This window comes from Theropithecus gelada, chromosome 9, assembly GCF_003255815.1.
Source record: "Theropithecus gelada isolate Dixy chromosome 9, Tgel_1.0, whole genome shotgun sequence".
NCBI lineage: Eukaryota > Metazoa > Chordata > Mammalia > Primates > Cercopithecidae > Theropithecus > Theropithecus gelada.
This window is the reverse complement of record NC_037677.1, coordinates 30,413,055-30,437,850: the sequence shown is the minus strand read 5'-3', so window position 1 is coordinate 30,437,850 and position 24,796 is coordinate 30,413,055. Positions and strand designations below refer to the sequence as shown.

The window sequence follows — 24,796 nt, the reverse complement described above, 5'->3', positions numbered from 1 at the left end:
TTTGGCCAAGATGTTACAAACTTCACCTTCTTTTTATCCTGTCGTGTCTCTGGAATTAACTATTGTTTCAGGAAGTCCTGTATTTTTTTATTCTGGGTGATCCAACATATACAGGCCAGAGAGCAGTTCTGGCATGTTAATTCAGAGCCCCAAGTCCTTTCTTCCCATACTGTATATTCCCTGGTAGAGAATAATGCATAAGGTTCATGAGTAATATGCGTAGACACATCAGTTATACAGAAGAAGCCAACTAAAATTTGGAGCATCTCCATTTATTCTGTTTCATAGCTTATGTGTTACTTTCCAGGAAATCTTGTCTGAAAATAAATCCACAAATTCCAGAATTGTATATACTATGAGCAGTTTTAGAGTAGGGCTATCTTGCTAGAAGCAATCTATTGATAAGGACTCTCCCCTTCTTAAATACTATTAGCTTGCCAAGAAATCTTGAGCATATTTGCAACAAGAGTAGACATGAGTTTCCTGCTTTTTCCCCAGTAGAGAGATACAGACTGTGACCAACTGCTAGGTCATTTATTTTCCAAAACATTGATTGCAATATTAGTAGTAGGTGCTACCCCGACTCCTGTTTTCTTTTATTCTAGGGTTTTCCTGGCTATTGTTATTCATTTTTCTAAAGAAACTTTAGACAAACGTAGTTTCTTTCAAAAATGTTGTTTTTTTTTAATTGGAAACATTTATTGTCTGAAAACAGTTTAAAAGTATATTTGTGTGTATACATGCATGATTTTGTTTAATAATCTAAAGGCATCCAAATGGTCTTCTGGATTGATGTTATAACTTATTGTTGTAAAGTGACTTTTTAAAAATGGTTTTAGGCAAAGCAATTACTACTACTTACTGTACAATTTTTGTCAATGAAATGAGAATTATTTGCCTGGAATATTGTGGGGTTAGGATTGATGATTTGAAATATGCTCTCTTTTTTTCAGTATAAAATTTGGTATTGGTAGATTAACTTTTTTAAAAGGATTAAAATTTTATAAGTATGGAATTATAAAATGAATAAAATGATATCTATGCCTGATTTTTTTGTGCATGGATAAATACAATAACATTAAATGTTGCATTAATAAGTTTCTTGAACATGTTTTTTCTCCGTGATTTGTATATAGTGTGGTATTAATATAAAGAAGACTCATTTGCTATACATTTTTTCCAATGCCTTTCAAAATTGATTTTTACTTATTGGTTAGAAATGATATTTTCTTGACCTTGATAGTGTTCCAAATTAATTTGAATTTTATAGACTGATAATTTAATGATAGTTTTGCTGGTAACACATTTTTTTCTATGACTCTGGAAACTCCAATTACATTTTTAAAATGTGAATTTCATTAAAAAAACAGATAATGAAATCATTAAAATTCATCTTCACTTTTAAAAGTCAGGACTTTCACAAATCTTTTATCTGAATAATTCTTTGGTTGTATAAATTCTATTTTTAAAAAGTAGTGTTGTGAAATCATTTAATACACTATCTAAGTCAGTTATTTTACAATCTGAAATTGTTCCACTCTCCTATGAGTCTTAGTTACTCACTTCATGGCTCATTCTAAAAGAAGAGCCATAATAGTTTGCTGAGAGTAATCTGGATTCTGCTTTACGGTGAGGGTACCGTACTGATGAGAATATGTTGGTTTCACGGCTGTTGGGCAGGAAGCTCTTACTGGTGCAGTATAAATAGATGCTCACTCATCTCACCCATCTGTGCGCTTACAATGAAATGAGCTGACATTGTAACATTACTGCCCCTCTGGAACCATCTAATGAGAAAGATCATTCTCAAAAGAGTGTTTTAGTAAGCATTCCATACTTTCTCATTTGACCACAAGAATATTATATAATATATAAAACAGCAATTGTTACTGCCACCAGATTTTTAAAAAGTTAATGTAGTTGAGTTCTTAATTAAATGGTGTCCAGATACCTTAGGACTTGACTGACAGATATTCATGCTCATCTTTATTGTACAAAGCTTGTGAGGTACCCTAGGGGCACAATGCTGTAGAAAACAAAGATATCTAATAAAAAAAAGTCTTAGCTCTTCTCTCTGGGACTTCATGTTGATATTGCAACTAAAAAAGAATCACTGGAAGAATTCTACATGTTTGCAATTTCTCAAGATAAAATACTTCAATGCCTTTTACCTGATTTATCTCTGCAGGTACTCATCAAGAAAGATAATGTGACTTCTAAATTGTGGGCTCAAACTGGATGGCAAGGTGCACAGTGGAAGAGAGCAGAAGTGTTTTTAGGCATTCGTTCACATACACAGGTGTGTAATACTGGTAGTTATGGGGTGAGTGAGTTCTGCTGATTTTTTTTTTCATCCTATTTCCTTCCATACTCACAGTCTTCTTGCTCCCCATTCCCTTTTTGATATGTTCTATGGATGCGTAGACACGACATTTAACACTCCATGGGGCATTTTACATAAGGAATTGACAACTTCAGAATACTCCAATTTCTTCCAAGTAGATATTCGTACTTCTAGGAACATTTAATTTGAATAACAACCTTCCTTCACTCCCCAACCAGCCCCACACATATAAAGAACATTTCCCTCTGTTTTGCAAATATATTCTCAGAGCTTGTACAACAATTAATTCTTTCAAACCCAATTTAAAAGATAGTCTTTGGAAAACATATTATATTGTTAAACCTTGTTATAAGCAATAGATTCACCTAATTTAAAAATATTTTTTGGGAGGCACAATATTATGTAATGTTCTACTTGTCTTCATGGAATTTGTGATAATAGTAAGAGGATCAGACCTATACATATTAATAACTAAAGAAAAGTACTAGTATGCAACTGAAAATGTTTAAATTGAAAATAAGCATGTGCTGAAATGTTTGGCACAAAGCATATTTCTTATGGATTACCAAGAAAGCAAGGCCTCCATTGGCTGCTGTTTTATTGGGAATTTTCTTTAAGATGAGGCTTAGCTCTGAAGATTTGTTAAAATTTGAATAGGCAGAGTGAGAACACAGAGCCATTTATGTACAGCATTTTCTTCTTAGTCTTAACTGCCTGGGTCTTAATTCCATGAATTTAGAGCCGTTTATCTCCAGATAGAAAGGATAAAATTCTTGTTGAATATTGCATTTTCACTCTTCCCCGTGCAGCTGGGGTAGTCAAGTTGGCTGTGAATGTTCAGATAAATACATCTACAACCATGTGCTTTCTCTGATAGATCAGCTGCTCCCAACTCCAGTGGGAGTATACAGGCTTCCATTGTATAAAAGCATTGATAAGTATTACAGCCAATTTCTTAGAATGATAGGTGTAGTAAATCCTATGTATCTTTTGCCTCTCTCTGGAATCCAGTTTTCTTATGAATCACTTGTAGATAATTTAGGATGTGTATAAGAAGGAAGTTCAACTTGAAGCAGTAAAGACTGAATAGCTATTTCATAGCCTTGCACAATATGAAAGTTTTGTTAGAGGGATCCTAACTGTTCTGCCTCTCAGGTCTTTAAACTGAGGCGAGAAGAAATCTCATCAAGAACATGTAGAAGGTTCTACTCTGTCACACTTGGGCTTCCACCCCAGGTGATGAAGTCTTAACTACTTCTGTGCATGTAAAATATCTGTATAGTAAAATAGTGAAGTAATATTAAGGGGAATTTCAGCACATATAATCATTATTAATTTAGCCATTCTAAATTTCTAATTTTTCACATATTGAGATTAAAGAGAAGTATACCGCTGATTTTTTTTTGACTCTTAAAACTAAATATTAATGGCTTGTGAATATTTGCTGTTTTATGTGTGATTTCTTCCATAAAATATTATTGAGCACTTACTGCATGCAAAGCACATTGCTATGCACCATGCACGAGAGAGTCAATGATGAGTTAGGCACACTCTTCACGATTCTGCTGTTTCTTACAAGATTATTCTCATTAGTCTCACAAAGATGAGTGCCTCTAGCCCTTGGGGAAACATATAAAATATTTTTAGAAATGGTATGCTGAACATCTCTGGGAAGTTTGTATAATTTTGTTTGGGAACACCCCCAAATTTAGACAAAATATGTAATTACAATTTTTACTATTAGAGCAATCACATATGTAGCACTTCCTGAGTGCTACATACTATTATATGAATTTTTAAAATATTTACTCATCTTGCTTTCACAATAACCTTGCAAGTTACATAGTATTATTATCTCCATATTATAAATTAGAATACAGAAATACCCAGGTGTTAGGTCTTCTGCTCTAGTTATGTAACTACAAGTGGCAGAGGCTGACTGTAGACACGGTCAGGCCTTCCACCAGTCCACAGTGCAACTGCCATGCTACATTGTCTACCAAATTTTACAAAAATAATTAACCCTGACTTTATTCTGTCTGAAAAAAAAAGGATACATTGTAGTTTCTCTCCTTTTTAAGAACAGTTAATCACATTCAGTGTTAAAGTCTAGGGAATCCCAGCCAACACTGTGTGAAAGGTTGAGATGTAAGTGATGATTTGATTATTTGAACAAGGCAAGCAACTGAGATTGGACCTATACGACAGAAGATAAGCAAATTAATAGTGCAACATTCATTGCATTATCTGATTTCTTATTCACAGAGCATTACAGCACATATTGAAATTTTAGACTATCTAGATAATAGAGTATCTTTTTTATTTTGCGTATCAATATTTTTCCATGGCTTGATTTCCCTTTTAAGAAAGTCGTTGTCCTTATTATACTTTTTGGTTTCATCTCTTTTTAATCACTTTCAAGCTCTTCATCTATTTTACTAATTTATTTTTTTCTTTCCAAGCTCACCTACTATGAAGAGCAGTCTCTTCCTTTTATGTAAATTCACTATACAAACACAGTTATATTTTTCTTTTGATAATGTGAGAGGCATGATTTCAATTATTCCATCTTCTCATGTTAAGAGGAGAACACCTAGGTTCACACAACAGTATAAAGACCTATCACATCTGAAGGGAAAAAAAACTATAATTATTTATTTTAAGAAAAATAATCATCCAGAATTGGTCAAAAGACATTTCTAAATATGGTAACAGTAAATATTTTGTACAACATCACTAAAGTAAAACTGTCCTTGTTAACTCACCTCTAATTGTTCTAAATTTATTTTGAAATATCTGAATATTTCTTATGTTAACATATACATACTTAGCTTGCAGAAAAACTTAATAAAAAGACTGAATTCATTTCACTGAAATATCCTAAGCTACAGAATATGTGATGTTTTATGTAGTTATGAAACAGCATTCATTTTTATTTCAAGCAATGGTATTGTTAACAAATTGAAGATGGAATTTGTAAAACCATTAATGATTCCTGTTGCTATTCTTCATTCTTCCTGATTCTACTGAAGTCCACATATGTGGGAGATCGTCGTCAAACAATAGGACACGTGAAGATTCTGTTCATCACATATATGAATCAAAAGCAAATCAAAGTCAATTCCAAAGATGTGTCCAATTGAAAAAAAAAAAACACTCATGGTATTGAAGACTTATCTTTTAGCTTTCAAATAGTAGGAATGGAGAGATCTGAGGAATGACAAGAATTGAGCAAAATAAGGAATCTACTTGTATCTTTTCACTCTTTTCACTCTTGGTACTTTACATCATCCGATCGACCTACTGCTTTCCTGTGCAGCAATACTCTGAAACAGGAGTAGGTCTTGTTTGACATCTGACAGCTGGCAAAGGCAGTAGTGGATCGGTGTCTCTTGCCAGTTTTCTAGACCTATCTCCTAAAAATCTAGACATGAGCCAGTGGTGTTGCCACTCCCACATTCTTAGGTGTTGAGAATGACCTAGGTCTTAAATGGTCCTTAAATTTCCTGGGTCATTTTCAACATAGGGACATTAAAAAAACAAGGCAAAACAAACAGGTTCAAGCTTGATGTGCTTGATAAATAGTGTTTGTCCAGGTTTTGAACTTCTTGATTGACAGTGTAACTGTAACTGGCTTTTTTTTTTTTTTTAGATTGTCTTCAGAGCCAAACGTGGTATCAGTTACATAGGAGATGTAGCAGTGGATGATATTTCCTTCCAAGATTGCTCCCCTTTGCTTAACCCAGATAGAAAGTGTAATGCTCACGAATTCATGTGTGCTAATAAGCACTGCATTGCAAAGGACAAGCTTTGTGATTTTGTGAATGATTGTGCTGATAATTCAGATGAGACTACTTTCATTTGTCGTAAGTAAAAGGGTTCTGTTTTCTTACTTTTACCTTCAACTGCCATAGCCTTACTCAATATGCTGCGTTTATTGTTGAAACATGCAGAGTGTGTGTATCTCAATACCAGGGGAAGGTAAGGTGATTTAACTTGATTCTTTCCCTCCTTTCTCTGAATAATTCATTTATACTCATAATTCATTTAAAACCGATTGATGACTGTGTGTGTGTGTGTATGTGTGTATTAATTGGAGATAAATTGGAAAACAGGTGTCTTCAAAGAAAAATAGAATGGAAACAAGTATTTTTCATATGAAAGTTTTTTTTTTTTTTTTTTTTCTTTTTGTGAGACGGAGTCTCACTCTGTTGCCAGGTTGGAGTGCGGTGGCATGATATCAGTTCACTGCAACCTCCGCCTCCCCTGTTCAAGTGATTCTCCTGCCTCAGCCTCCCGATTAGTTGGGACTACAGGCACGCACCACCATGCCCAGCTATTTTTTGTGTTTTTAGTAGAGATCGGGTTTCACCATGTTGGCCAGGATGGTCTTGATCTCTTGACCTCATGGTCCACCTGCCTTGGCTTCCCAAAGTGCTGGGATTACAGGCATGAGTCACTGAGCCCGGCCTGAAATAAAGTTTTTTTTTTTTGAAAAATTACAGGCAAAATTTTCATTAAAGACAATTCATGCAGGGCTGGTGAGCCTACAGGCTCTGATGCATTTCAGAGGATTGTCATTTCTCTGTGTATGTTGTCAGATGTGATAGGTTGTTAAAAAAAACAACACCCTGATAAATACCTGTATATAAAATAGACATAGTGATCTCTCAAGGAGATACATATCAGTTGGGTGATATGGTTGAAAGAGATCAACTCATAATGAACACCATATATTAAAATATCCTTAGCTAAATGGGCCGTATGTACTCATTCTGCTAGGCCTGTAAAATTGTGCAACATAGTCCATTTGTGGCTTCATTTACCTGCAAATGAGGTGAATATAAATTGTCAAAATGAAGGTTGACAAATTATGTCACCATTACCTTTAATAATTTCTGAACTAGAATATTGCAGTTTGATATTATTTGCTTCTTGGAACCGAAACTGAAATATCATGAACAACTTCAGCTCACATATACATAGAACTTTTAATGTTCAAAGCCTTTTTTATTTATTAATTTTCATTTGAACTTCAGAAGCCTTGAGAGTTAGGTGGGAAAGATATTATTAGTGCAGTCAACAGATGAAGCTGTCAACAAGAGTGGCTTAGGTTTTGTCAAAGTTCATAAGACTTGTACTGATAGAGTTGGTCCTAGAACAGAAGTTTTTTTAAATTATTATTATTATACTTTAAGTTCTGAGACACACATGCAGAACGTGCAGGTTTGTTACATAGGTTTACACATGCCATGGTTGTTTGCTGCACCCATCAACATTAGGTATGTCTCCTAATGCTATCCCTCCCCTAGCCCCCTAGCCCCTGACAGGCCCTGGTGTGTGATGTTCCCTTCCCTGTGTCCATGTGTTCTCATTAGAACTAAGTATTTTGATTTATGATCCAATGTTTTGCCCAAGCTACCATACCACTTCTTTTAAAACAAATTATTTCAACTTTTAGAATCAGCGGTACATGTGCAGGTTTCTTGTGTAGTGTGATGGTGAAATTTGGGGTATGATTAGTCTTGTCAGCCAGATAGTGAGCATAGGACACAATAGATTTTTAGCCCTTTTCCTCCTCTCTCCCTCCCCACTCTAGTAGTCCCCAGTGCTTATTGTTCCCATGTTTATGTCCACGTTTACCCAGTGTTGAGCATCCACTTACAAGTGAGAATATGCAGTGTTTGGTTTTCTGTTCCTGCATTAATTCACTTAGAATTATGGCCTCCACCTGCATCCATGTTGGTGCAAAGGACTTGATTTCATTCTTTTTTTTATGACTGTGTAGTATTCCATGGTGTAGATGTAACAGATTTTCTTTATTCAGTCCACAACTGATGGGCGCCTGGATTGATTCCATGTCTTTGGTATTGTGACTCGTCCTGTGATGAACATAGGAATGCGTGTATCTTTTTGGGAGAAAGATTTATTTTCCTTTGGTTATATACCTAATAATGAAATTGCTGGGTCAAATGGTAATTCTGCTTTGAGTTCTTTCAGAGTCTTCAAACTCCCTTCCACAGTGGCTGAACTAATTTACATTCCCACCAGCAGTGTGTAAGCTTTACCTTTTCTCGGTAACCTCACCAACATCTGTTATTTTTTGACTTTTTAATAATGGCCATTTTGACTAATGTAAGATGGTATCTCACTGTGGTTTTGATTTGCATTTCTCTGATGATTAGTGATACAGAGAATTTCTTTCATATGTTTATTGGCTGCTTGTTTGTCTTCTTTTAGAAAAGTGTCTGTTCATGTCCTTTGCCCACTTTTTAATGGGGTTGTTTTTGCTTGTTGAATTGACTAAATTCTTTATGGATTCATGAAGTGTGACCTTTGTTGTATGAGTAGTCTGTGACTATTTTCTCCCGTTTTGTAGGTTTTCTGTTTACTCTGTTGAGAGGTTTTTTTTTGTTGTTTGTTTGTTTTTTCTGTGCAGAACTCTTTAGTTTAATTAGATCCCACTTGTCAATTTTTGGTTTCATTTCAATTGCTTTTGATAATTTAGTCATAAATTCCTTGCCAGGGCTGTTGTGAAAAATTCAGTTTCCTTGGTTTTCTTCTAGAATTTTTATAGTTTTAGGTCTTGCCTTTTAAGTCTTTAATCTGTCCTGAGTTTGTATTTATATATAATAAAAGGTAGAGTTCCAGCTTCATTCTCCTGCATATACCCTACCACTTTTGTGTATAACTGAATCTTAAAAAAAAAAACTTAATGTTTTTACCACAAAGAGATGACAAGTGTTTGAGATAAGTGTTAACTTTGATTTGATCAGTACTATAATATATACATATATTAAAACATTACACTATACCCCATAAATATGACAATTAATGTGTCAGTTGAAAACAAAACTTATTCTCTATAGACATAGATGGCCTTTTAAAATCACATGACTATATTCTTTCAATTTTGGATTATTTATTATATACATTATTATATGAACAAGGAAAAATACTTTGCTACTCTGGAATTCTGTATTTGTTAATATTTATCTTTACCTTATGAATATTTTCTGCTGTTGTTTTAGTTACTTCTGTATCAAATGCTTGTACATTTTCTTCATTGTCATTTTCAATTAAATATCACACAAACATATAAGGTTAACAGTTAGAGCACACATAATGCTTTTGAATTTTATTTGTAATGTCACCAGTGTATCTCTTTCCTAGAGATATAGTTTAGTGTAATTTTTCAGAATTCAAAGTATCATTTTATTTCTGGCTAAATATTTCATGAGCTCTTTGTATTTAAGCTCTAAAGTTGTGCATATTTCTGGGAATTTCTCTCTGTATGAGGGAAAGTATGCTGATTTACCAAGGGAATCAGAAACATATTAAAAATGTACTGTCTTGGTAGTTCTTCTGTTTCAAACCTAAAGGCCAAAGTAATCATGAGCCTTTGGAGGATAAGTTGTACCAGAAGGTGCTTTTTGGTGAATGATTGCAAAATCTCTTGTTCTTTTATTTTTAGATTTGAGTGGGCATATTCATACCAGTAATATTAGAGCAAGAAAGCTGAATTAGTTCCAAATAATGCCCAGGAATAAAACTTTTTCAGCTGCTGGTACAAAGAAAGAAATTAGAATAAAACTGATTTTGGCATTGGTTGCCATTACATGAGAATTATCTCTTTTAACATAGCATTGCTAATTTTTTTTTGAAGTTCAACTGTGTTTCCAGTCTACTGGTCTTAAATGTTATGTTTTAGTTATAAAGTGACTGGAATCTGCCATAGGAATTATTTGTGGTGTTATTATATTTATATGCTATAAACTTTGATGCCCTAATTAGACCCAGAAGAAGAGAAAGACAAAAGAATCTCCATAGCAACTGATTTCAAAAGTTTGGCTGGCAACCAACCATGTATTTGGGTTTAAATTCCACAGTCTCCTTTCTTTGTTTTGTTTTGTTTTGAGAATTCTAAGTAAAGCTTGAACACATATCACAACTCTAAGAAGGCTTTGAAAATCTGATTAGGTAGAAATATACCATCTAGGAACAGCAGAAAGAATGAAAGAAATCAACTCCTTTTAAAGATACAAGACGTTTCATGGAGAAAAAAATATTTTTTATTACTATACTTTAAGTTCTGGGGTACATGTGCAGACCGTGCAGGTTTTGTTACATAGATATACACATGCCATGGTGGTTTGCTGCACCCATCAACCTGTCATCTACATTAGGTAATTCTCCTAATGCTATCCCTCCCCTAACCCCCCACCCTCCAACAGCCAATAATAGGCAAACAGAGAGCCAAATCATGAGTGAACTCCCGTTCACAATTGCCACAAAGTGAATAAAATACCTAGAAATCCTTTGTAATATAAACGTGTACATCCTGCTTTAATTATCTGTAGATAAATGTAGACTCTGAAAGCAAAATCTATAAAAAAGTAATTTTAAAAAATAATCTGAATGTCACTTCTGTAATACAGGATGTAGTCAAAGTGATTTGTGTATCTAGGAACTCTAAAATCTTATTTGAATATAATCATGCCATTGATACAGAGACTTCTTTCAGAAACAACCATTTTATTAGTTTCCAAATACATTCTAATTAGCTTATTTACTGATGAGTCACAATTCAGAGTACTTCAGGCATTCTCAAAATGTTTTAATTTTGTGCTATGGTAAGGATGCAATAGAGTTGACCAGCATAGTCAGTGATCTATACCTAATGGGCATATGTAACGCAATTTACCAGCTTCAGATATGTATGATTTTCAAGCACACACAGAACATTTAGCAAGGAACAAAAAAGGGTTATAATTTTAAATGATAAGGCAATGTTTAGGAAAATCCCATTGTTTAGGAGAAAGACACTTTAAATAGCCCATGTCCCCCTCCTAAATCACATTAAATTAAAAAATGTTTTGAAACAGAAATAACAATAATATTGCATGGCATAAACTATGTGCTTTTTCTAAGCCAGTAGATAGAGAAAAATATATTGCCTTAAAAATTTATATTAGAAACCAGTTAGGTAATAGCACAAATTAATGAAATAGAACACAACTCTAAGATGGAGGACTTCAGAAGACCAATAAATTTTCAAAACCCTGCCAAAAATAAAGAAAATAAAGACAAAACTGTTTAATTAATATATATTTATTGGGCAGTTGCTATATGACAAGCAATGTTTGAGACACCTAGTATACATCATTAAATGAAACAGAAAAAAAATCATGTTCTTCTTGAGCATGTACTTTTGTGTTAAACAGAAAATATATATTTTGTGTGTATATATATTACACAAAATATATTGTGTGTATTTATTTGTATATATAATACACAAACTTACACTTTTGTATATGTAAGTAAACTTTCATACTTACATATGTGTATATAAACATGTATTTGTACATGCTTACATATGTGTATATAATATGTGTATAGGTACATGCTTACATATGTGTATATAAGTAAGTTACACAGCTTGTTAAGTAATAGGTACATACTTACATATGTGTATGTAAAATTACACAGCTCGTTAAGAGGTGATCAGTACTGTGATAAAAAGATAAAACATAAGAAATCATAAGATGGAAGGATGGCAAATTAAAATATTAAGTATCATGGTAAGGACAGGCCTAGATGAGAAGGTATTCAAGCAAATTTTTGAAGGAAGTCTGGGACCTGCTGCTTTCCTTTTTAAGCTTTTTAATTATAGCCATCCTAGGGAGTATGAAGTGTAATCTCATGGTGGTTTTGATTTGCATTTCCCTAATGATGAATGATGTTGAACATCTTTTCTTGATCTTATTGGTCATTTGTGTATCTTTTTTGGAGAAATGTCTATTTTGCCCAATTTTTTTTCACAGAATTATCTTTTGTTGAGTTATAGGAGTTCTTTAGAATTCTAAATCTTAAATCATTATCAAATATGCAATTTGCATATATTCATTATCATTTTGTAGGTTGTCTTTTTTCATGTTTATTTTTAATGCCTTTAGTTTTATAGCAATTTTAGGTTTACAACAAACTGAGTAGAAAGTACAGTTATCAACTGGGTGCGGTGGCTCACGCCTGTAATCCCAGCACTTTGGGAGGCCAGGACGGGCGGATCATGAGGTCAGGAGATCAAGACCATCCTGGCTAACATAGTGAAACCCCGTCTCTTCTAAAAATACAAAAAATTAGCTGGGCGTGGTGGCACGTGCTTGTAGTCCCAGCTACTCGGGAGGCTGAGGCAGGGGAATTGTTTGAATCCAGGAGGCGGAGGTTGCAGTGAGCCGAGATCGTGCCACTACACTCCAGTCTGGTGACAGCAAGATTCCGTCAAAGAAAGAAAGAGAGAGAGAGAGAGAGAGAGAGAGAGAGAGAGGGAGGGAGGGAGGGAGGGAGGGAAGGAAGGAAAGGAAGGAAAGGAAGGAAAGGAAGGAAAGGAAGGAAAGGAAGGAAAGGAAGGAAAGGAAGGAAAGGAAGGAAAGGAAGGAAAGGAAGGAAGATATACCCCTTATTTCCATATACTCACAGCCTTCCCCATACAAGAGTGGTACATTTTCTACACTCGATAAACCTAAAATGACACATCATTAACACTCCATAGTTTACAGTAGGTCTCACTCTTGGTGCTGTACATTCTGTGGGTTATAACAAATGTATGATAACATGTATCGACTATCATAGTATCCTACAGAGTCGTTTCATTGCCTTCAAAATCATCTGTGCTCCGCCTGTTCATTCCTCTCCACCCTTAAACAGCTGGCAACTGATTTTGATCCTGTCTGCATAGTTTTGTCTTTTCTAGAATGTCATGTAGTTGAAATCACACAGCATTGTAGCCTTTTCAAATGTCCTTTTTTCACTTGATAATAGACATCAAAACTCATTGCTTTTTACAGCTGGATAGTATTCTGTTGTCTGAATATGCCACAGTTTATCCATTTGCTCACTGAGGGGCATCTTGGTTGCTTCCAATTTTGGCAATTATGAATAAAGCTGCTGTAAGCATGCATGTGCAGGTTCTTGTGTGGACATAAGTTTTTAACTCCTTTGGGAAAATATCAGGGACCAAGTGTGCAGGGTTATATGGTAAAGTATGTTTAGTTTTGCAAGGAACTGCCAAACTGTTTTCCAAAGTGACTGTACCATTTTGCATTCACAGCATCAATGAATGGCAATTTCTGTCACTCCATATCTTTGCCAGCACTTGATGTTTTCAGCTTTTTAAAATTTTTGCTATCTTAATGGGTATTTAGTGGTATGCCACTTTTTAAAATTTGCAATTTCCTGATGACATATGATGTTGAGCTTCGTTTCATTTGCTTACTTGCCATTGTATGTCTTCTTTGATGAGGTATCTGTTCAGATCTTCTGTCTGTTTATTAATTAGGTTGTTTGTTTTTGAGTTTTGAGTGTTCTTTGTATGTTTTGGATAATAATTTTTTCTCAGATGCGTCTTTCACATATTTTCTTTCAGTTTGTGACTAGTCTTCTACTGGTAATTTGCTTTACGGTGTCTTTCAGAAAGCATCACTTCTAAAATTTAAGAAAGTCCAACTTACCAATTACTTGTTTCATGAATTGTGCCATTGGTGTTGTATTTAAAAAACTATCACTATAGCAAAAGATCATCTAGATATTCTCAGATGTTATTTGCCAGCATTTTTATAGTTTCGCATTTTATATTCATGTCTATTATCCATTTTGAATTAATTTTTGTGGAGAATATAAACTTATAAACTCTGTGTCTAGATTCATTGTTTTGCATGTAGACGTTCAGTTTTTCCAGCGCCATTTACTAAAAAGCCTCTTCTTTCTCCATTGACTTGTTTTTGTTGTTTTTCAAATATCAATAAGCATATTTTTGTTCATCTGTTTCTGGGCTCTGTATTGTGTTTGATTCATCTATTTGTATATTCTTTTGCCAATGTTTCATTGTCTTGATTACTGAAACTTTATTGTAAGGCCTGGGGTCAGGTAGTATTAGCTGTCTTCTTTTGTTTTATTTTTACTATTGTCTTGACTATTCTGAATCTTTTGCCTCTCTATGCAAGTCTTAGGATTGTTTGTCAATATCCACAAAATAACTTGCTGGGATTTTATTGGGATTGCATTGTATCTAAAGGTCAAATTGGGAAGAATTGATATCTTGACAACCTTGACCATTTCTATTGATGAACATGAATTAACTCTCCATTTATTTAGTTATTCTTTGATATATTTTATCATAGTTTAATAGTTTTCCTCATATACATCTTACATCTGGCAGGGTGCAGTGGCTCACCCCTGTAATGCCAGCATTTTGGGAGGCTGAGGCAGATGGATACACTGAGGTCTGGAGTTTGAGACTAGCCTGGCCAACATGGCGAAACCTCATCTCTACTAGAATTACAAAAAATATAGCTGGATGTGGTGGCAGATGCCTGTAATCCCAGCTACTCAGGAGGCTGAGACAGGAGAATCACTTGAACCCAGGAGGCAGAGGTTGTAGTGAGCCAAGATCGTGCCACTGCACTCCATCCTGGGTGGCAGAGCGAGACTCCACCTCAGAAAAAAACAAATAAAATAAAAATAAGTCTTAAATCTACTTTGTTAGACATATACCTAAGTATTTCATTTCTGCGGAGAGAGAGTGCTAATATAAATGTTATCATGTTTTTAATTTCAAATTCCACTTGTTCACTGTTGATATATAGGAAAGCAATTGACTTTTGTGTATTAATCATGTATCTTGCAAACCCCTGTAATTGCTTATTAGTTCCAGAATATTTTTGTCTTTTAGAATTTACATAGGTAATTATGCCATATGTGACGAAAGACAGTTTTGTATCTTCCTTCCTAATTTGTGTAACTTTTACTTCCTTTTCTTGTTTTATTGCATGAGTTAGGACTGTCAGCGTGATGTTGAAAAGGAGTTGTGAGAGGGAACATCTTTGTCTTGCTCCTGATATTAGCAAAAATGCGTCTAGCTTTTCACCATTAAATGTAATTTTAGCTGTAGGTTTTTTTGTAGTTGTTCTTTAAGAAGTTGAGAAAGGAAGATGGCCGAATAGGAACAGCTCCAGTCTGCAACTCCCAGCGCGAGCGACACAGAAGACCGGTGATTTCTGCATTTTCAACTGAGGTACTGGGTTCATCTCACTGGGGAGTGCCGGGCGATCGGTGCTGGTCAGCTGCTGCAGCCCGACCAGCGAGAGCAGAAGCAGGGCGAGGCATCACCTCACCTGGGAAGCGCAAGGGGGAAGGGAATCCCTTTTCCTAGCCAGGGGAACTGAGACACACAACACCTGGAAAATCGGGTAACTCCCACCCCAATATTGCGCTTTAAGCAAACAGGCACACCAGGAGATCATATCCCACACCTGGCTGGGAGGGTCCCACGCCCACGGAGCCTCCCTCATTGCTAGCACAGCAGTCTGTGATCTACCGGCAAGGCAGCAGCGAGGCTGGGGGAGGGGCGCCCGCCATTGCTGAGGCTTAAGTAGGTAAAGCTGCTGGGAAGCTCGAACTGGGTGGAGCTCACAGCAGCTCAAGGAAACCTGCCTGTCTCTGTAGACTCCACCTCTAGGGACAGGGCACAGCTACACAACAACAACAACAACAAAAAAGCAGCAGAAACCTCTGCAGACGCAAACGACTCTGTCTGACAGCTTTGAAGAGAGCAGTGGATCTCCCAACACGGAGGCTGAGATCTGAGAAGGGACAGACTGCCTGCTCAAGTGGGTCCCTGACCCCTGAGTAGCCTAACTGGGAGACATCCCCCACTAGGGGCAGTCTGACACCCCACACCTCACAGGGTGGAGTACACCCCTGAGAGGAAGCTTCCAAAGCAAGAATCAGACAGGTACACTCGCTGTTCAGAAATATTCTATCTTCTGCAGCCTCTGCTGCTGATACCCAGGCAAACAGGGTCTGGAGTGGACCTCAAGCAATCTCCAACAGACCTACAGCTGAGGGTCCTGACTGTTAGAAGGAAAACTATCAAACAGGAAGGACACCTACACCAAAACCCCATCAGTACATCACCATCATCAAAGACCAGAGGTAGATAAAACCACAAAGATGGGGAAAAAGCAGGGCAGAAAAGCTGGAAATTCAAAAAATAAGAGCACATCTTCCCCGGCAAAGGAGCGCAGCTCATCGCCAGCAACGGATCAAAGCTGGACGGAGAATGACTTTGACGAGATGAGAGAAGAAGGCTTCAGTCCATCAAATTTCTCAGAGCTAAAGGAGGAATTACGTACCCAGCGCAAAGAAACTAAAAATCTTGAAAAAAAAGTGGAAGAATTGACGGCTAGAGTAATTAATGCAGAGAAGGTCATAAACGAAATGAAAGAGATGAAAACCATGACACGAGAAATACGTGACAAATGCACAAGCTTCAGTAACCGACTCGATCAACTGGAAGAAAGAGTATCAGCAATTGAGGATCAAATGAATGAAATGAAGCGAGAAGAGAAACCAAAAGAAAAAAGAAGAAAAAGAAATGAACAAAGCCTGCAAGAAGTATGGGATTATGTAAAAAGACCAAATCTACGTCTGATTGGGGTGCCTGAAAGTGAGGGGGAAAATGGAACCAAGTTGGAAAACACTCTTCAGGATATCATCCAGGAGAACTTCCCCAACCTAGCAGGGCAGGCCAACATTCAAATCCAGGAAATACAGAGAACGCCACAAAGATACTCCTCGAGAAGAGCAACTCCAAGACACATAATTGCCAGATTCACCAAAGTTGAAATGAAGGGAAAAATCTTAAGGGCAGCCAGAGAGAAAGGTCGGGTTACCCACAAAGGGAAGCCCATCAGACTCACAGCAGATCTCTCGGCAGAAACTCTCCAAGCCAGAAGAGAGTGGGGGCCAATATTCAACATTCGTAAAGAAAAGAATTTTAAACCCAGAATTTCATATCCAGCCAAACTAAGTTTCATAAGTGAAGGAGAAATAAAATCCTTTACAGATAAGCAAATGCTTAGAGATTTTGTCACCACTAGGCCTGCCTTACAAGAGACCCTGAAGGAAGCACTCAACATGGAAAGGAACAACCGGTACCAGCCATTGCAAAAACATGCCAAAATGTAAAGACCATCGAGGCTAGGAAGAAACTGCATCAACTAACGAGCAAAATAACCAGTTAATATCATAATGGCAGGATCAAGTTCACACATAACAATCTTAACCTTAAATGTAAATGGACTAAATGCTCCAATGAAAAGACACAGACTGGCAAACTGGATAAAGAGTCAAGACCCATCAGTCTGCTGTATTCAGGAGACCCATCTCACACGCAGAGACATACATAGGGATGTGTATGTCTTTATGACATACATAAAGGGATGGAGGAAGATTTACCAAGCAAATGGAGAACAAAAAAAAGCAGGGGTTGCAATCCTAGTCTCTGATAAAACAGACTTTAAACCATCAAAGATCAAAAGAGACAAAGAAGGCCATTACATAATGGTAAAGGGATCAATTCAACAGGAAGAGCTAACTATCCTAAATATATATGCACCCAATACAGGAGCACCCAGATTCATAAAGCAAGTCCTTAGAGACTTACAAAGAGACTTAGACTCCCATACAATAATAATGGGAGACTTCAACACTCCATTGTCAACATTAGACAGATCAACGAGACAGAAAGTTAACAAGGATATCCAGGAATTGAACTCATCTCTGCAGCAAGCAGACCTAATAGACATCTATAGAACTCTCCACCCCAAATCAACAGAATATACCTTCTTCTCAGCACCACATCGTACTTACTCCAAAATTGACCATATAATTGGAAGTAAAGCACTCCTCAGCAAATGTACAAGAACAGAAATTATAACAAACTGTCTCTCAGACCACAGTGCAATCAAACTAGAACTCAGGACTAAGAAACTCAATCAAAACCGCTCAACTACATGGAAACTGAACAACGTGCTCCTGAATGACTACTGGGTACATAACGAAATGAAGGCAGAAATAAAGATGTTCTTTGAAACCAATGAGAACAAAGATACAACATACCAGAATCTCTGGGACACATTTAAAGCAGTGTGTAGAGGGAAATTTATAGCACTAAATGCCCACAAGAGAAAGCAGGAAAGATCAAAAATTGACACTCTAACATCACAATTAAAAGAACTAGAGAAGCAAGAGCAAACACATTCCAAAGCTAGCAGAAGGCAAGAAATAACTAAGATCAGAGCAGAACTGAAGGAGATAGAGACACAAAAAACCCTCCAAAAAATCAATGAATCCAGGAGTTGGTTTTTTGAAAAGATCAACAAAATTGACAGACCACTAGCAAAACTAATAAAGAAGAAAAGAGAGAAGAATCAAATCGACGCAATTAAAAATGATAAAGGGGATATCACCACCGACCCCACAGAAATACAAACTACCATCAGAGAATACTATAAACACCTCTACGCAAATAAACTGGAAAACCTAGAAGAAATGGATAATTTCCTGGACACTTACACTCTTCCAAGACTAAACCAGGAAGAAGTTGAATCCCTGAATAGACCAATAGTAGGCTCTGAAATTGAGGCAATAATTAATAGCCTACCAACCAAAAAAAGTCCAGGACCAGATGGATTCACAGCTGAATTCTACCAGAGGTATAAGGAGGAGTTGGTACCATTCCTTCTGAAACTATTCCAATCAATAGAAAAAGAGGGAATCCTCCCTAACTCATTTTATGAGGCCAACATCATCCTGATACCAAAGCCTGGCAGAGACACAACAAAAAAAGAGAATTTTAGACCAATATCCCTGATGAACATCGATGCAAAAATCCTCAATAAAATACTGGCAAACCGGATTCAACAACACATCAAAAAGCTTATCCACCATGATCAAGTGGGCTTCATCCCTGGGATGCAAGGCTGGTTCAACATTCGCAAATTAATAAACATAATCCAGCATATAAACAGAACCAAAGACAAGAACCACATGATTATCTCAATAGATGCAGAAAAGGCTTTTGACAAAATTCAACAGCCCTTCATGCTAAAAACGCTCAATAAATTCGGTATTGATGGAACGTACCTCAAAATAATAAGAGCTATTTATGACAAACCCACAGCCAATATCATACTGAATGGGCAAAAACTGGAAAAATTCCCTTTGAAAACTGGCACAAGACAGGGATGCCCTCTCTCACCACTCCTATTCAACATAGTGTTGGAAGTTCTGGCTAGGGCAATTAGGCAAGAGAAAGAAATCAGGGGTATCCAGTTAGGAAAAGAAGAAGTCAAATTGTCCCTGTTTGCAGATGACATGATTGTATATTTAGAAAACCCCATTGTCTCAGCCCAAAATCTCCTTAAGCTGATAAGCAACTTCAGCAAAGTCTCAGGATACAAAATTAATGTGCAAAAATCACAAGCATTCTTATACACCAATAACAGACAAACACAGAGCCAAATCATGAATGAACTTCCATTCACAAATGCTTCAAAGAGAATCAAATACCTAGGAATCCAACTTACAAGGGATGTAAAGGACCTCTTCAAGGAGAACTACAAACCACTGCTCAGTGAAATAAAAGAGGACACAAACAAATGGAAGAACATACCATGCTCATGGATAGGAAGAATCAATATCGTGAAAATGGCCATACTGCCCAAGGTAATTTATAGATTCAATGCCATCCCCATCAAGCTACCAATGAGTTTCTTCACAGAATTGGAAAAAACTGCTTTAAAGTTCATATGGAACCAAAAAAGAGCCCGCATCTCCAAGACAATCCTAAGTCAAAAGAACAAAGCTGGAGGCATCACGCTACCTGACTTCAAACTATACTACAAGGCTACAGTAACCAAAACAGCATGGTACTGGTACCAAAACAGAGATATAGACCAATGGAACAGAACAGAGTCCTCAGAAATAATACCACACATCTACAGCCATCTGATCTTTGACAAACCTGAGAAAAACAAGAAATGGGGAAAGGATTCCCTATTTAATAAATGGTGCTGGGAAAATTGGCTAGCCATAAGTAGAAAGCTGAAACTGGATCCTTTCCTTACTCCTTATACGAAAATTAATTCAAGATGGATTAGAGACTTAAATGTTAGACCTAATACCATAAAAATCCTAGAGGAAAACCTAGGTAGTACCATTCAGGACATAGGCATGGGCAAAGACTTCATGTCTAAAACACCAAAAGCAACGGCAGCAAAAGCCAAAATTGACAAATGGGATCTAATTAAACTAAAGAGCTTCTGCACAGCAAAAGAAACTACCATCAGAGTGAACAGGCAACCTACAGAATGGGAGAAAATTTTTGCAATCTACTCATCTGACAAAGGGCTAATATCCAGAACCTACAAAGAACTCAAACAAATTTACAAGAAAAAAACAAACAACCCCATCAAAAAGTGGGCAAAGGATATGAACAGACATTTCTCAAAAGAAGACATTCATACAGCCAACAGACACATGAAAAAATGCTCATCATCCCTGGCCATCAGAGAAATGCAAATCAAAACCACAATGAGATACCATCTCACACCAGTTAGAATGGCAATCATTAAAAAGTCAGGAAACAACAGGTGCTGGAGAGGATGTGGAGAAATAGGAACACTTTTACACTGTTGGTGGGATTGTAAAGTAGTTCAACCATTATGGAAAACAGTATGGCAATTCCTCAAGGATCTAGAACTAGATGTACCATATGACCCAGCCATCCCATTACTGGGGACATACCCAAAGGATTATAAATTATGCTGCTATAAAGACACATGCACACGTATGTTTACTGCAGCACTATTCACAATAGCAAAGACTTGGAATCAACCCAAATGTCCATCAGTGACAGATTGGATTAAGAAAATGTGGCACATATACACCATGGAATACTATGCAGCCATAAAAAAGGATGAGTTTGCGTCCTTTGTAGGGACATGGATGCAGCTGGAAACCATCATTCTTAGCAAACTATCACAAGAACAGAAAACCAAACACCGCATGTTCTCACTCATAGGTGGGAACTGAACAATGAGATCACTTGGACTCAGGAAGGGGAACATCACACACCGGGGCCTATCATGGGGAGGGGGGAGGGGGGAGGGATTGCATTGGGAGTTATACCTGATGTAAATGACGAGTTGATGGGTGCAGCAGACCAACATGGCACAAGTATACATATGTAACAAACCTGCACGTTATGCACATGTACCCTACAACTTAAAGTATAATAATAATAAATAAATTAAAAAAAAAAAAAGAAGTTGAGAAAGTTTTCCTCTATTTCTAGTTTGCTGAGAGTTTTTATCATGAATGGGTGTCAGATTTTGTCAGATGCTTTTTCTTCATGTATTGATATGATTATATGATTTTTCGTCTTTAGCTTGTTGATGTGATGGATTACATTGTTTGGTTTTCGAATGTTGAGCCAGCCTTACAAACCTGGAACAAACCCCATTTGGCTATGCCATGTACTTATTTTTAGACATCGTTGGATTTGATTTGCTAATATTTTATTGAATATTTTCAGATCTATGTTCATGAGAAATGTTGCTCTTTAGTTTTTGTTTCTTACAAGTTTTTGTCTGGTTTTGGTATTAGAAGTAATACTGGCTTCAAACAATGAATGAGAAAATATTCCCACTGCTTCTATCTTCTATAAGAAATTGTGGAGAATCTTCCTACCATTTTTAGGTTGCTGTCTTCTTGATTCAGCATTTGCTTGCTTGTTGTAATCTTTTGACTGCTTTCCAGAGTTCTGACAACATTGATTCTGACATTTTTGCTTGCATTTTGATGTGTCTGTGGCTGAACGGAGCTTAGAGCTGCCTCTTCACCAGTTTGCTGATGTGACTTCTGCTTTTGCAAGAGACTCCCCACCTGCAAGGTCTGCAGTTCATGTTGCTTCTCACCCACTGTAAAATTCTCTGTGAGATGTGCCTTGTTCTCTAAATTTAATCACAGTTGTTTTGGATGTCTCAGATTTTTGTAAAACCATAACAAAATAAACCATAAAAAATATCACCTCCCACCATGTCTCTCCCTGACATGTGGGGATTACAATTTGAGATGAGATTTGGGTGGGGACAAAGAGCCAAATCATTTCATAGTAGGTATATATATTTATGGGGTACATGAGATGTTTGAATACAGGCATGCAATGTGAAATAAGCACCTCATGGAGAATGGGGTGTCCATCTCCTCAAGCATTTATCCTTTGAATTACAAGCAATTCACTTGCACTCTTTAAGTTATTTTAAAATGTAAAACTAAGATATTACTGATTATAGGCACCCTGGTGTGCTATTAAATAGTAACTCTTATTAATTCTGTCTAACTATATATATACACACACACACACGTACATATATATACATATTTACACAATATATATATAGCTACATATATACTATATGCTAGTATATACATATACTAGTTATATACTATATATAAAACTTTGTGTATATATAGTTAGAATGAATTAATAAGACCTACTACTTAATACCACATCAGGGTGACTATATATATATATATATATAGTGTACTTGTGTGTGTATATATATATACACACACACATATACATACATACATACACACACACATACCTAGGAGGATGTTTTTCCTGTCAAAAGTCTGAAAAACAGTCTCCAGCTCTACACTTGGTTTGGGCTTTATCCCAAGGCCATGCTTTCATGATGGAGCCCTGGGTTTGGTCTTTTCCGGAAGATTTGTTTTAGCATTCCACTATTTAAATGATCAGTTAAAGTTTCTACTTCCGAGGTTTAAAATCTCCGAATTTCTGACCTCTCTCCTTGCCTTCTTAAATGTGTTTACTAGCTTATCAGTTCTTTCCTGAGCTTATATTTTTCTTGTCGCATCATATCATATACATCAAGTAGTAACCAATTCATGTTTTCAACATTTTGCCCGGAAAACTCCTCACACAAATTTGTAATATAATTATATACATATTCAGCTTTCCACAATATCTTGGGCACTAGGTTTATCAAATGTTTTGATGTTACATAATATAAATCTCAATTTTTTCAGTCTCCTGTAACAATTCCTTTATTACCTGCCATCCTGGTCATTGCTACAAATTTTAGGTAATTTTTATGTCAGCACTCCATTAAAGTACTAATTTATGTATAAGTTATCTGTATCATGATAATGCTGTGTAACAATCTACAGCAAAAATCATTGTCAATTTAAAAACCGTTTCTTATTTTCACCCTGTAATGGTGAGGTTCTATGATTTGTTTTCTTAATTTTTAAATTTCTAAATTTTGTAGGTACATAGTATGTGTTATATTAGTTCATTCTCACACTGCTATAAAGACATATTTGAGACTGGGTAATTTATAAATAAAAGAGGTTTAACTGACTTACAGTTCCATATGGCTGGGGAGGCCTCAGGAAACTTACAATTACAGTGGAAAGTGTAGGGGAAGCAAGGAATGTCTTCCATGGAAGCAGAAGAGAGAGAGCGAGAGAGTGAGTGCTTTACTTTTAAACCATTAGATCTCCTGAGAACTCGCTCACTATCATAAGAACAGCATGGGGGAAACTGTCCTCATGATCTAATTACCTCCCTCCAGGTCCCTCTCTGACACATGGAGATTACAATTTGAGATGACATTTGGGTGGGGATAAAGATCCAAACCATTTCATAGTAGGTGTCTATATCTATGCGTTACATAAGATGTTTTGATTCAGGCATGCCATGAAAAATAATCAGATTCCAGAGAATGGGGTATCCACCTTCTCAAACATTTATCCTATGTGTTACAATCTATTTACACTCTTTTGCTTATTTTAAAATGTAAAATTAATTTATCATTGACTGTCGTCAATTTGATGTGCTATGAAATAGTAGGTCTTATTCATTCTTTCTAACTTTTTTTTTGTACCCATTAACACTCCCAAAAGGTTCTGTGATTTGGGTTGAGCTTAGCAGGGCTTAGTTGTAAGGTGTGGGTGGAGTTCATGCCTGAGCCAGCAGCTACGTAAGTCATGTTCTTTGAGCAGAAAATAGAAGGAAAAAGGCACAAATCCAGACATGAAAGTAAATGTTTATTCTCTGCCTGTGTCATGTCTCTAAATATTTCATTGGCCATAGAAAGTCACAAATCCATTTCCAAAATCAATGGGATAGAAAAGTGTACTCTGCCTAGATTGGGAGGATGAGGGGAAAGAACATTAAAAAAAAAAAAAAATCAACCAAACTCTTATACTCAGTCACTTACTAGCAGTCTTTCACAGTTATTACAGATATGTTTAAACACAGGTTATTTCCCACTGGATGAAATGTGCCTCAAAATATTATTACTTTTTACGTCATAGCAGAGCAAAATTAAATATTGCTAAATAATTAAACTTACTTCTAATCAGATTTTGGTCTAGAGAGCATCAGCATCTTTGCTAGCATTGAGGCCCCATCTGAGACTCACGAAATCATAAACTTCTTGTTAGCAAGTTCCTCAGGTGATTCATATGTGTATTAAAATTTGAAAAGTGTTGCTTTCGATAATACAACAATTTCAC

General features: G+C 36.3%; 1 protein-coding gene across 1 annotated transcript in view; it reads left to right on the top strand.

The window, feature by feature from the left end:
• The window catches only part of MALRD1 (MAM and LDL receptor class A domain containing 1), a 670,416-nt gene that overhangs the window by 268,178 nt on the left and 377,442 nt on the right, over positions 1-24,796 (top strand). The window contains exons 23-24 of the mRNA XM_025396215.1: positions 2,189-2,299; positions 5,997-6,210. Of these exons, the coding sequence (XP_025252000.1) occupies positions 2,189-2,299; positions 5,997-6,210 (325 nt within the window). The remainder of the gene's footprint in view (positions 1-2,188; positions 2,300-5,996; positions 6,211-24,796) is intronic.